This window comes from Oncorhynchus tshawytscha, linkage group LG18 (genome assembly GCF_018296145.1).
Source record: "Oncorhynchus tshawytscha isolate Ot180627B linkage group LG18, Otsh_v2.0, whole genome shotgun sequence".
In the NCBI taxonomy this organism is placed as follows: Eukaryota; Metazoa; Chordata; class Actinopteri; order Salmoniformes; family Salmonidae; genus Oncorhynchus; species Oncorhynchus tshawytscha.
Window position 1 is genome coordinate 29472271 of NC_056446.1, and position 14895 is coordinate 29487165.

Sequence of the window (14895 nt, forward strand, 5' to 3'; positions counted from 1 at the left end):
TCCGTTGTTCTGTGTTCCTTTGGTTTTGTCTGATTGGTATCACCTGTTTCTCGTTTGGTTGTTAGGTAGTGTTATATATAGTTTGTTCAGCCCGCTTCTGTTTCGTGCGGGCTTGTTAGTCTGTTTTGTTGTTTGAGTGTATTTTTGTTTGTATTTGGGTTTCACGCTGTCCGTTTATATTTCTGATCATTTGTTTTCCTACTTTTGGTTCATGTTATGTTTCCGGGATATTAAAGCGTGTTTTTTCCCACATCTTTTGCTCTCTGCGCCTGACTCCACACCTCCTCACTCATTTATCGTAACAAGAAGAGTACAGAAAAGGAAAAGAGAGGGGAGAGGACAGAAGATGAAAAAAGAAGTGAAGAGAGGAGAGTAGAGAAGAGGAAATAAGAGAAGAGAGGAGAGGAGAGGAGAGGAAATAAGAGAAGTGAGGAGAGGAGAGGACAGAAGAGGAAAAGAGAAGAGATGAGAAAAGAAGTGAGGAGAGGAGAGGACAGAAGAGGAAAAGAGAGGAGAGGACAGGAGAAGAGAAGAGAGGAGAAAAGAGAAGAGGAGTGAACAGAAGAGGAAAAGAGAAGAGGAGAGAAAAAGAGGAGGAGAAAAGAAGAGAGGAGAGAAGAGGACAGAAGAGGAGAAAAGAGGAGAGAAAAGGACAGAAGAGAAGAGAGGAGAGAAGAGGATAGAAGAGGACAAGAGGAAAGAGAAGAGAGTAGAGTAGAGGACAGAAGAGGACAGAAGAGGAGAAATTAAAAAGACAACAAAGTAAGAGGAAGAGAAGATAAAACAAATTGGTGAGAGTGACTATACTCCCATCACTCTGAGCTTCTGAATGGATGAGCTTGACAGCAGCATTGTAAACTGCAGGGCATGCCTCAGCCCAGTCTCTGAACGCAGTGACACAGACAGGAGAGGACTGAATCACACAACTAGCTTACCAGTGACCCCCTCACCTGTGCTAGAGGGATATAGACAGGTCACACAGCAGTGCTGAATATACTCACAGTCAGATTTAGTGAGGGTTTGATCATGCCAGGGAGACAGAATGCTCACACACTTTTGGTTGGTATTCTGACCAGGTACTGCAGTTTCTACCAGGGCAGACATGATATTTAATTATTTCAGGACAAAAGGATTGTGTAATAGAGAGTCTTTGCTACACTGTCAATGTGTGTGGGACAGGTAGGGGGCCACCTACACATTAAGTCTGTTTTGGAGGGGCTGTTGGGAAGCAAAGACTGAATTTGGATCAGCAAACAGCTGCTGACTTTGTCACAACAGTAGAATCCCAGAGTGTGTCTGTGGGAGATTGGTGACACAGCCATTCTTCATACCACAGCCAGCTTGGGACACTAAGCAGTTTTCACTAACAAACTCAGCAAACCTGCTATCCTATGTTGTTCGCCTGCAAAGGAGGAATTGCTCATCCTGCCATTCTGTCAGATCTAAAAAGCTGTGTAAGCCTACATCATCATCATCATCATCATCATCATCATCATCATCATCATCATCATCACAGAACCCAATGATGAGTTAACTTAATCTTGGTCTACAGGAAATTGATCTAATATTGCGCCATAGTCATTATGTTACTTTCCTGCAAACTCAAAAACACTATGAAACATATGGGCTAATTATATTTCCTATCAACTAGTGAACCTCAGGTGGTATAATAACACTGTAATTAACACTAACATAATGACATATCTTTTTTAATCAGATTCTTGTGCATGTCTCCTCGCTGATGACATGATGTGATGCACTAGGGCAGGGATCATTAACTAGATTCAGCCGCGGGCAAATTTGTTCTTGAGCGCATGGTCGGGAGTCCAGAACATAATTACACCTCATTTGTAGATTGCAAATTGACTGCAAGAAGCCCGAACAGATATAATTTTACTAAAACATAATCATTTGAAACCTCCCTTACAATGGTATATGATCACATGTCTCTATTATGTGTGAGAATACTTGGGAACAGATTTCCTAAATTAAAATCACTTGGAGCTGATTCCCTGATGGTTTAACAGTCTTTTAGGTCCAACAATGACAATTCAACCCCATATAATATATATTATTATTTTATGCTCTGAAAACCTGTGATTGGGGGGCCTCCCGAGTGGAGCAACGGTCTAAGGCACTGCATTGCAGTGCTTGAGGCGTCAATACAGACCCTGGTTTGATCCCGGGCTGTGTCGCAGCCGGCCGCGACGGTGAGACCCATGAGGCGGCGCACAATTGGCCCAGAGTCATCTGGATTAGGGGAGGGTTTGGCCGACCAGGATGGCCTTGCCCCATCGCGCTCAAGCGACCCCTTGTGGCGGGTCGGGTGCATGCACACTGACACGGTTGCCAGTTGTTCGGTGTTTCCTCCAACACATTGGTGCGGCTGGCTTCTGGGTTAAGTGGGAAGTGTGTCAGAAGCAGTGCGGCTTGGCAGGGTTGTGTTTCGGAGGACGCATGGCTCTCAACCTTTGCCTCTCCCGAGTCCGTACGGGAGTTGCAGCAATGGGACAAGACTGTAACTACTAATTTGATATCACAAAATTGGGGAGAAAAAAAGGGGGAAAAAGAAAACTTGGGGGGGGGGCAAATAAAACCACCTGTGGGCCAAATTCGGCCAGCGTGCCACCAGTTGGGGAACCCTGCACTAGGTACATCATATGTCATTACATCACTCAGTTTCTATATTTATTCATTTGGAGAATGCTATACAGTATGAGAGTGATAATGACAGGAGAATGGTAATTACAACAATTTTTCCGATGCTAGTCTCACAGTCACGTGAGACATCCCTAGCATACAGACTATCCACTGGTTTGCTAGCATGTGGGCGTGTAGTAGTGGGAGCTGGTGCCGTCCCTGGCCCATTTCCAGGCCTACACTACTGTAATTAGCAATTAGTATAGTCACATGCACACGCATGTACGCACACAGACAGACACATACATACACACGCACTCACACACACACACCAGGGAAAGGAGCTGCTCAGAGCTGCAGAAGCAGCCTCTCACAGCTCTAATGAGCCGCAGTAAAACTGAATAATTCAAAACTGCAGAAGTCGGGCAGCAGCTCATCTCAGGGTGCAGCACGCAGGCAGGCACACGGTGTGTCTGACAGCTAACGGCACAGTCAGTGTCAGAGTGCTTCTCAATCACAGGTCCTATAGCCTAGCTTAGCTAAAAGATATACTGGCAGATGTTATGATGCTTTGTGTCTTATGCTCTCTGGGTTAGCATGATAGCCAAGCTAGCTCCGGTATCTCACTGTCAATAATGGGTTTGCTGTGGGTTAGCTAGCATAGCCAAGCTAGCTCCTGAAAAAGGCTACATGATTTGACTCTAATGATGATTTGAAAAACGTCGCTTGAAAGGCATGAGCTCTGCTTTGTTATGTTGTGCAGACTGTACACACTTTGTCAGTCTCTCATTCACAATTTAAGAAGTACTTGATAATGCCTCAAATTTCCTGACGGCATCATCTTTGTGTGGCCATAATGCACCATCTTCCTGGGTGCTGCCTGCTTGGGGACGCAAGTGAGCATCCTTATCCAATTCCGAGGTGCATATTGGAGATATTGAAAGAACTGTCCACATTTATTTTACGTCAACCAACAAGATGAGTAGGCCTAACGAACAGCAAAAGCACTAGCCTTTTTTATTTAACTAGGCAATTCAGTTAAGAACAAATTCATATTTATAATGACGGCCTACCGGGGTGGGTTAACTGCTTTGTTGAGGGGTAGAACGACAGATTTTTACCAGCTATGGGATTCGATCCAGCAACAGGCCCAATGCTCTAACCACTAGGCTACCTGCCGCCTACGTCAATCTACTATCCCCTATAGTACAAAAGTTGACCTATTCTGTGCGAGAAAAATAAATATTCCGCAACAGTTGTGGGATACGATAGATCGCAAATTAATTTTCACGCAATGAGGCTGACGCAACAGATGAGAACATTAAGCTTAAAATGTTGGTGAACTATTAGTCTATTTCTTCACATTATAAGTGCAGCAATGTGCACACGGCAGTAGGATAAAAGTGCAAATCTTCCATTAGTGGGAAAACACCATTATGACCACAAATGCGATTATGCATGTATTTTAAATAAAGGTAAATTTTTATGGTGAAAATGATCTTACCCAAACTTGAAACTCACGTGCTGTTTATGTACGCCAGTTAGGCTCTACACCCGCTGTAAAGCAGATTCATGTGCTTCATTTTAACAAGTTATTTGGCCACTTTAGTTGTGATACAAACCTTATCAAAACAAATGTCTATGTGACTATGATTCGAAAAAGTCACAAAAAAAGGCATTGTTTCTTGCCTTAAGCTGGGCATCATTCACAAGTGATAAGTGATAATATATCATTCACAAGTGATAAGTGATAATATATCATTCACAAGTGACTAAGTGACTACAAGGCTAATATTTGAACATCTTGCCTATGTTCTGTTATAATCTCCACCTGGCACAGCCAGAAGAGGACTGGCCACCCCACATAGCCTGGTTCCTCTCTAGGTTTCTTCCTAGGTTTTGGCCTTTCTAGGGAGTTTTTCCTAGCCACCGTGCTTCTACACCTGCATTGTTTGCTGTTTGGGGTTTTAGGCTGGGTTTCTGTACAGCACTTTGAGATATCAGCTGATGTACAAAGGGCTATATAAATACATTTTATTTGATTTTATTTGATTAATATTGTCACCCATCAGGCTATTCTTGATTTAATCTTGTCTTTACAGATACTAAATTACACATGTGAGAAATTTGTTTTAACTTAGAATGGACTATTATCATGCACCTGTCTCGAAACAGGGGAAAATACATGTTATCTCTACACTTAAATAGAGAATGGAGGACAATTTTCCTGTGGTTCATTTTCAAGCCAGCCAGTTATGCTATACTCCGGTTGTAAAGATTAGCATTGTGCTAAATATTAGGAAAGTTTAGAAATAAATATGGTAGGCCTAGCCTATAGAAAGCTGATGGGATCCTCCTCTTTTTAAGAGCCATACACTCTGTTTTCTCACACAATTGCATAGCCTATAGAAATGTTGCGTAACACGAGCTTATGTTTGATTAGATTTTCGATTACATTTGCGTTGATATCAAGGTTATTAGAGGGACAATAGAGTGCTGAGTACCAGGCAGCAAGTTTGCTAGGCTACTAATGACTATCAGCAGCATCAGAGCTTAATTACTGTGACTAAATGGTCACGTGGAATTTGACTGCCTTCATGACCACCGGTATGGCGGTAATACGGTCACCGCAACAGCCCTAATGATATATGCCTGATGTTATGACATCCACAATCAAAAAGAACAACTAGATATACAGTAGGGTTCCCAAAATATCTAGGTTTTCCAGAAATCCCGGTTGGAAGATTCCCAGAATCAGGAGGGAATGAACAGGAAAACAGGAATCCTCAACAAGGATTTCTGTAAAACTTGGGAATTTTCTGAAAGTTATCAGAATTGTGCAACCTTAGACATACAGTACATAGACTGATCCAATGGTCTACTCACCACTGTAGGTGATGATCCTGATCGTGGAGTCCCCCTCTCCGAAGCGTGTGATTGGAGTGAGGCGCACCTCATAGGCCTCTGGCTTGATAAGCTCTGTCAGGTTGTGTGTGATCAGCTCTCCCTTGGTGATGGTTCCTTCCACAGTGATCTCCTGCTCCCACCACCGCTGCTGTCCCATCTGGACAGGAGGACACGTTACAACAGAGTTAGAATTCGTGAAACTAACACACGCATGAATTCACGGGCATGCAGGCACGGACACACACGGACACACACGGACACACACACGGAAAGTAAATAACACTATAATAAGACTCCCACATTTCGGTGTTTCAAACCAGTGTTGCCTTTGTGAATGGAGAAGAAGAGTAAGTCCTGATTGAATAATTGAATAGGAATGAGACTCATGTCATGAATGTAGTTTAGAAACCTTTACAAGACACGACAGGGGGCATGACCAGTAGTGATACTAACCAATCTATAGTAGATTCTCAACACTTGCCTTTCCCTTCTCATCCTGATCAACATCCTCTCACCAAACATGGTCATCTTTGAAGTTTCCCTCTAATCACAGTCCACAACGTTTCTCTATCCATCGCATCACACAGACCGGGCACGTGCCTTAAAAGAGACTCCAACTGTAAAGAGAATCTTACATCACATCTTTTTGTGTTGCTCTCCCGTGAACCTGCCTTCAGGTGATGATCTAATCTGAATCGCCATCATACGGCTCCTACTAGTCAGACAATGGCAACGTGACTTTGAACCAGTATGGAATACAAAGAAGCAAAGAGATGGGATCCTGCATTCAATAGGAAGGTATTGAACATTAGAGAGAACAAGAGTGTGAGAGAGGGAGAGAGAGAGATATACATATATACAGTGGGGAGAACAAGTATTTGATAAACTGCCGATTTTGCAGGTTTTCCTACCTACAAAGCACGTCGAGGTCTGTAATTTTTATCATAGGTACACTTCAACTGTGAGAGACGGAATCTAAAACAAAAATCCAGAAAATCACATTGTATGATTTTTAAGTAATTAATTTGCATTTTATTGCATGACATAAGTAAGCCTAAACTCTTTAACATCATCCCCAATATTTTGAACCAAGGACTGATCACCCCGATCCACAAAAGTGGAGACAAATTTGACCCCAATAACTACCGTGGGATATGCGTCAACAGCATCCTTGGGAAAATCCTCTGCATTATCATTAACAGCAGACTCGTACATTTCCTCAGTGAAAACAATGTACTGAGCAAATGTCAAATTGGCTTTTTAGCAAATTACTGTATGACAGACCATGTATTCACCCTGCACACCCTAATTGACAAAAAAACTAAGGAAAACAAAGGAAAACACTTATCATGCTTTGTTGATTTAAAAAAAGCTTTTGACTCAATTTGGCATGTGGGTCTGCTATACAAATTGATAGAAACTTTCAGAAAACAAACCACATTGTAAAATCCATGTACACAAACAACAAGTGTGCAGTTAAAATTGGCAAAAAACAAACACATTTCTTTCCACAGGGCTGTGGGGTGAAACAGGGATGCAGCTTAAGCCCCACCCTCTGCAACATATATATCAACTAATTGGCAAGGGCACTAGAACAGTCTGCAGCATCCGGCTTCACCCTACTAGAATCTGAAGTCAGATGTCTACTGTTTGCTGATGATCTGGTGCTTCTGTCCCCATCCAAGGAGGGCCTACAGCAGGACCTAGATATTCTGCACAGATTCTGTCAGACCTGGGCCCTGAGAGTAAATCTCAGTAAAACAAAAATAATGGTGTTCCAAAAAAGGTCCAGTTGCCAGGACCACAAATACAAATTCCATCTAAATACGGCTGCCCTAGAGCACACAAAAAATGACACATACCTTAAACATCCACAGGTAACTTCCACAAAGCAGTGAACGATCTGAGAGACAAGGGAAGAAGGGCCTTCTATGCCATCGAAAGGAACATAAAGTTTGACATACCAATTATGATCTGGCTTAAAATACTTGAATCAGTTTTAGAACCCATTGCCCTTTATGGTTATGAGGTCTGGGGTCCGCTCACCAACCAAGAAATCACAAAATGGGACAAACACCAAATTGAGACTGCACGCAGAATTCTGCAAAAATATCCTCTGTGTACAACGTAATACAACAAATAATGCATGCAGAGCAGATTTAGTCTGATACCCACGACTTACCAAAATCCAGAAAAGAGCCGTTAAATTCTACAACCACCCAAAAGGAAGCAATTCCCAAACCTTCCATAACAAAGCTATCACCTACAGAGAGGTGAACCTAAGCAAGCTGGTCCTGGGGCTCTGTTCACAAACACACATATACCCCACAGAGCCCCAGGACAGCAACAGCAACACAATTAGATCCAACCAAATCATGAGAAAACAAAAAGATAATTACTTGACACATTGGAAAGAATTTACCAAAAAACAAAGAAAACTGGAATGCGTTTTGGCCCGAAAAACAGAGAGTACACAGTAGCAGAATACCTGACCACTGTGACTGACCTGAAAGAGCGAGAGCGGAAAGAGAGAAGGAATGTGTCACGACTTCTACCGAAGGTAACTCCTCTCCCTGTTTGGGCGGCGCTCGGCGTCGCCGGTATACTAGCCGGTATACTAGCCGGTCTACTAGCCGCTACCGATCCCTTTTTCTTTTTCTGGTTGTTTTGTCTGTGTTCCTTTTCACACCTGGTTTTCAATTGCTTTGATTTCTGTGGGTATATAGGGCACCTGTTACCTGCCGTAATTCGTGCAGGATTAGACTTGTGTGTATTGCGCTCGATTGTATTTGATGTTTGTTGTTTTTTAGCTATTACGCACGTGTATGTAAAGTGTCGGAACTGTGTTTGTTCCTCCGTGCGTTTGCACAAGTTTCTGAGTATTCGAGAGCGTCGTTTTGGGATTTTGTCTGTGCCGTTTTGTATTGGTGGACTATATTATTAAACACGCTTCTCAGACATCCCTGCTCTCCTGCGCCTGACTCCTACACCTCTCACCAAGACGCATGTTATCACAGAAAGAGAGAGAGTGATATAAAGACTGAGCAAGGAGAGAGAGAGAGAGACAGAGAGAGAGACAGAGAGACGGAGAGTGAGAGCGAGGGGGTGGAAGAGAGAGAGAGTGATATATATATATATATATATATATATATATATATATATATATATATATATATATATATATATATATAGAGAGAGAGGGGGAAAGAGAGACAGAGAGGGGAAATAGAGAAAACACACCGCTCCTTCGTAAGCCCACTTTTCCTCAAACAATGGGAGATCTTTTAGGGCCAAGAAGAACTCAATATCCACGTTTATTCTCGCTTTTACAAAATCGACAACATCCAGTGAAGTTGGAGCACACCAAATTCAAATTACAAAATTGTAATATTAAACATTCATGAATGTTTAATCATTCATAAATTTACATAATTTAAGAGCTTAAAAAACTTTGGATGGCACTCATAGGATTTCATGTTACACAATACATGTATGTTTTGTTCGATAAAGTTCAATATTTATATCCAAAAATCTCAGTTTACATTGGCACGTTATGTTCAGTAATGTTGTGCCTCGAAAACATCCAGAGAATTTGCAGAGAGCCACATCAATTAACAGATATACTCATCATAAACTTTGATAAACAGATACAAGTGTTATGCACAGAATTAAAGATAGACTTCTCCTTAATGTCAGATTTCAAAAACACTTTATCGAAAAAGCACACCATGCAATAATCTGAGTACAGCTCTCAGACACAAAAACAAGCCATACAGATACCCGCCAAGTTGTGGAGTCAGTTAAAAGTCAGAAATAGCGTTATAAATATTCACTTACCTTTAATGATCTTCATCAGAATGCACTCCCAGGAATCCCAGTTTCACAATAAATGTTTGTTTTGTTCGATAAAGTCCATCATTTATGTCCAAATACCTCCTTTTTGTTAGCGCGTTTAGTTCACAAATCAAAACTCACGAGGCGCGGGCAAGACCAGGCAGTCTGATCACGGGGGCACGCGTGATCAGCTCACGGCACTCTGCCAGACACCTGGTTGAAACAGCTCTCATTCTCTCTCCCTTCACTGTAGAAGCCTGAAATAAGGTTCTAAAGACTGTGGACATCTAGTGGAAGCTTTAGGAAGTGCAATATTACCCCATTTACACTGTATATTAGAAAGGCAATGAGTTGAAAAACTACAAACCTCAGATTTCCCACTTCCTGGTGTGATTTCTTCTCAGTAGTTTGCCTGTCATATGAGTTATGTTATACTCACAGACATCATTCAAACAGTTTTAGAAACATCAGAGTGTTTTCTATCCAAATCTACTAATTATATGCACTTTCTAGCTTTTGGGCCTGAGTAGCAGGCAGTTTACTCTGGGCACCTTTTATTTCCAAGCTACTCAATACTGCCCCCAAGTCCCAAAGAAGATAACTACATCATCAGCATAGGCTGAGAGATGAATAGGAGGAATATCCTCTGAAAGGTACACCCCTTCAATGCGACTTCTAATCCTATTTAGTTGTGGCTCTATAGCGATGGCATATAACATTCCCGACAATGAACACCCCTGCCTAATACCTCCACACACTTTAAAAGGAGCACTCAAGCCACAGGTAACTTTCGATACACTTTCAATGTCACCATATATCCCCCAGAGCTGAAACTAAATGCCTCAAAAGCGTGCCATAAGTATTGATGTTCAACTCAGTCAAATACCTTTTCCTAATCAATTGAAATTAGACCAGCATCCAACCCAATAGCCCTAGAGGTGCCCAGAAAATCCAGAATCGGGGAAAAGTTATCCCCTATCTGCCTGCCGGGAACACAGTAGGACGGGTTTGTGTGTATAATTTGCCCCATCACCTCCCTCAGCCTGTTGTACAAAGCCTTGGACAGGATCTTATAATCAGTGCACAATAAGGCCACCAGCCTCAAGTTTTCACCCCACTAGGGTGAGTACAGCCCTCCTGCAGCTTATCGGTAGTAACCCTCCGGTCAAAATATCATTAACTACTGCTAGCCAATCCTTCACCAACATAGCCCAAAAAATACTTGAAAAAGTAAATGGGAAGCCCATCATTGCCCAGTGCCCTACTATTTTCCATGCCTTTTACTGCAGTGTATAGGTCCTGCAAAGACAATGGTTGTTCTAGCTCAACCTGAGCTTCTGCAGCCACTTGTGGGAGCCCTTCAAATAACTGTTGTGTCACTGTTTTATCCTCTTTGCACTCACACTTGTGTAGCTCAGCATAGAACTCTACTGCCCTCTTTCTAATTTCACTAGGGCTAGTGAGCTCCTGTCCAACAGCTGATTTGAGGCAATGAATAATTCTTCTCTGTCCATTCTTTTTCTCTAAACCAAAGAAAATGTGGATGTTGCATCCATTTCAGAGATTCCCTGAAACGTACTTCTCACCAGTGCCCCATGTGCTCGGATACCCAGCAGGTCTGCCAATGCAGCTTTTTTTCTCTTGAGGTTCTGAGTATGGCCTCGAACTCCTGTGGTCTCAACAAACGTCAGGAGTTCCACTATCTCAGACTCTAGGGTGTTCATTGATATGGTGATATCTCTGGTGACGTTCATTGTGCACTGATTAAAGAATTGTTGAATCTGGATTTTCCCTATATCCCACCAATGTTGAAGGGATACAAAACTGTCCTCTTGAGACCTCCACCTCTCCCAGAACAAACTACAACATTTCCTGAAGTCACTCAATAACATTATATTAAAATGCCAGTATGCGCTTTTGGGTTTTACAGCGTTACAGTTTTTCTCAATTGCTAAAACACAATTTCTGAAACCTTGCTCCATTTCCTGAACACATTAAACACAAAACCTCATATTCAAGCACTATAACCTCTGACTCCTCTTGCAAAATGAAACATTCGCCTCAAAACAGTTTTACCTGTGTTCAAAATCAAACACTGCTCTCAAATCATAAACAAAGTGATCAGAATAATATACACTCTCAAGCAGTCAGTAAACAATACAACAAAAAATATAAAATACATTGTTCAAAACATACAATTCTCAGGGAGAAATACATTTTTAATCTAAACAAATATTCATTCTTTTCCGTCATTGTCTTTTGATGAACGAAAACATGTTCTATCATAGTAGCTCAAAATTGATCAGAAATTACTACTCTGCTTTGCTCTTTGCAATTTGTTTTTTTGTTCTTCCTCCTCCTTGTACCCCTATTTTTACAGTACTGTACCCTGCATCTCACAAACTTGTTCTTTGTCCCTGTGATACTGTAATTCTTGTTCTTTGTTGATATGAACCTGCAACCAGTCAAAATCTATTGAGCAGTCAGTACTGTTAATAAATGGAAAGCACAATATTCAGGGCCATACAATTCATCCATTGTACAGTATACAGCCTACAATGCACTGTACTACAGTATCCATTCTCAGACTTCCTCCTTCCCACCTTCAACAACCTGTTTGCTCTCTGAACTGGCTTATATTGGTTGTGACGCATCATTTGAAACAGGTTAAATCAATTTTGAGTGGTTGTGTTCAATCAATGACATATGTTCTCTATTTGTATTTGATTGTTGACACTTGTGTTTACCAGTATGGATGACATGTGCATTAGAGTGCAGAAAGGGTTTTGAGAATGAGAATGTGTTTAGAGTTTTGCTGAAAAGTCTAAGTGAGATCTGCAAATTGTGTTTTATCATGTGAAATGGTTTAAGGTATTGACAACAGATGACATAATTAGCTAAATGAGTCCAGGCAACTGAGAACTTTGTTCAGCCAATGGGTTTTAGTGTTTTAGCAATTGAGAAAAACTGTAATATACACTACCTCTGTTATTAAACAGAGTGGTGTAGGGGCTGTGCTTTGGCAAAGTGGGTGGGGTTATATCCTTCCTGTTTGGCCCTGTCCGGGGGTGTCCTCGGATGGGGCCACAGTGTCTCCTGACCCCTCCTGTCTCAGCCTCCAGTATTTATGCTGCAGTAGTTTATGTGTCGGAGGGCTGGGGTCAGTTTGTTATATCTGGAGTACTTCTCCTGTCCTATTCGGTGTCCTGTGTGAATCTAAGTGTGCGTTCTCTAATTCTCTCCTTCTCTCTTTCTTTCTCTCTCTCAGAGGACCTGAGCCCTAGGACCATGCCCCAGGACTACCTGACATGATGACTCCTTGCTGTCCCCAGTCCACCTGGCCATGCTGCTGTTCCAGTTTCAACTGACCTGAGCCCTAGGACCATGCCCCAGGACTACCTGACATGATGACTCCTTGCTGTCCCCAGTCCACCTGGCCATGCTGCTGCTCCAGTTTCAACTTCCACCTGACTGTGCTGCTGCTCCAGTTTCAACTGTTCTGCCTTATTATTATTCGACCATGCTGGTCATTTATGAACATTTGAACATCTTGGCCATGTTCTGTTATAATCTCCACCCGGCACAGCCAGAAGAGGACTGGCCACCCCACATAGCCTGGTTCCTCTCTAGGTTTCTTCCTAGGTTTTGGCCTTTCTAGGGAGTTTTTCCTAGCCACCGTGCTTCTACACCTGCATTGCTTGCTGTTTGGGGTTTTAGGCTGGGTTTCTGTACAGCACTTTGAGATATCAGCTGATGTACGAAGGGCTATATAAATAAATTTGATTTGATTTGATTAAACAATGATCAGAAAATCCCACTGGGGTTATCACACTTGATTTACAGATCAGAGATTGATGCTCAAAACAATAAAATCTATCTAACCTGGCCAGAGAGATGGTGTTCTCTCTCACTTGGGCCCATGTGTACTGTCTCGTGCCTCCATGTTGACTCCTCCAAACATCACACTGTTCATGTTTCACAATAAGGCTTTATGAGGTTCTTTGTGATTTCTGTCTAAATCAAAGACTGTGCAGTTAAAGTCCTCAGCAATAAATAAATAATCCTCAGTATTACATTTCTCAATGGTATTTGATAATGTCTCTAAAAAACAAACCCTCTCAACTGCCACTAATGGCATATACATCTATCAGACACATTGTGATGTTTTCATATCTGGCTCTAACTTTTAATAACCTCCCCTCAACCTCATATGATAAAGGCAAAAACCCTCTTGAGAACAGGATGTCCACACCCCCACTTTTTGAGTTTTTGTGACAACACACCACTGCCCCCCCACTCCTGTTGACACATAACTTCATTTTCCACATTACTATGCGTTTCTTGTAGAAAACTTATGTCACTTCCCTTTCCCTTTATTAACTCATACACTACGGCTCTTTTTTTTTACGTCTCTCGCCCCTTTTACGTTTAAAACATCTTAAAACTGCTCATGGCTGAAAGAAAATGCAGAGTAAGAGACAGAAAACACATTTCCTTACAGAGTTAAGGCTGCGACTGAACTCTTTCATTTCCTTTAGAATTTAAATCACTTGTCACACTCGTGACCACTTTCTCGAGTCTAGAGATTTCAGGGCTTGTCAAACCTCCCACTGTTATTTTTGACATCAGAAATGTCGCTGATTCAATAAACAATTAACATTCAGGAAAATAATCTGTTACATTATACTCCTGCATACATTTCTTCCCTTTTGTCAAATTCAAAAAATTGCGTACCTTCTCAATCCCATACCTCCCTTCCACCACATTTCTCTCGCTATTTTGTTGTGATGCATCAGATGCCTCACTATCGCTATCGTCCCCCGAAGAAAATTCCACCTCTACAACCTGTTTATCCTAAACTGATTTATCAATCTCTACCTTCCTCTTGGAATTAGAGCCTTTGCCACCCCTTAAATTATTCCTCTTACTCCTCGGTACTTTAAAAACAGCTACTTAATTTTCCATTGTTGCACTCTCCTCTTGAACTCCCATTTCATTTTCCAGCACCCCCTCAGCAACCTCAATCACAGTCTCACCGACTGTTTCCCCCCTATTCTTTTTTCCTGACCTACCACAATTGCCCCCATAGCCACACTGCTTTCCTTTCCTACTTTTCCACCACATATACCCACCTTCTCCCTTCCCCTGAACCCGGCTTAGCTTGTTCATCCCTTCTCAGTGGTGCTTTAGCTATACCAGCGCTACAGCTGCTACCGGGCTCTGCGCTCGTTCTCTGGGCAATAACATAACAAATGCCACTCTCTTCCACAACCAATGCATTTGGTTCAGTAGAAGCGTAGAGCACATAATCAAATCCATAAATCTTAAAACTGAACGCTAACTTCAGTTTGTCAGTATCCTTCTTTAAAATCATATGAGACACGACATGTTCCAGCAAAGGAGATTTGCATCCAAAAATAACCTTCTTTATTGTAGATATCTAACAATAAAGTATTACTTTATTTGTTGGATTCATAAGAGCAAATACCAACGTCTGTGCCTCCTGCAACACAA

At 41.9% G+C, this 14895-nt stretch overlaps 1 protein-coding gene across 1 annotated transcript in view; it reads right to left on the minus strand.

Annotated features, from left to right (window-relative positions):
* Positions 1–14895, minus strand: part of LOC112217847 (MAM domain-containing glycosylphosphatidylinositol anchor protein 2-like) — a 345651-nt gene that overhangs the window by 62183 nt on the left and 268573 nt on the right. The window contains exon 12 of the mRNA XM_042300909.1: positions 5527–5704. Coding sequence (XP_042156843.1) covers positions 5527–5704 — 178 coding nt within the window. The remainder of the gene's footprint in view (positions 1–5526; positions 5705–14895) is intronic.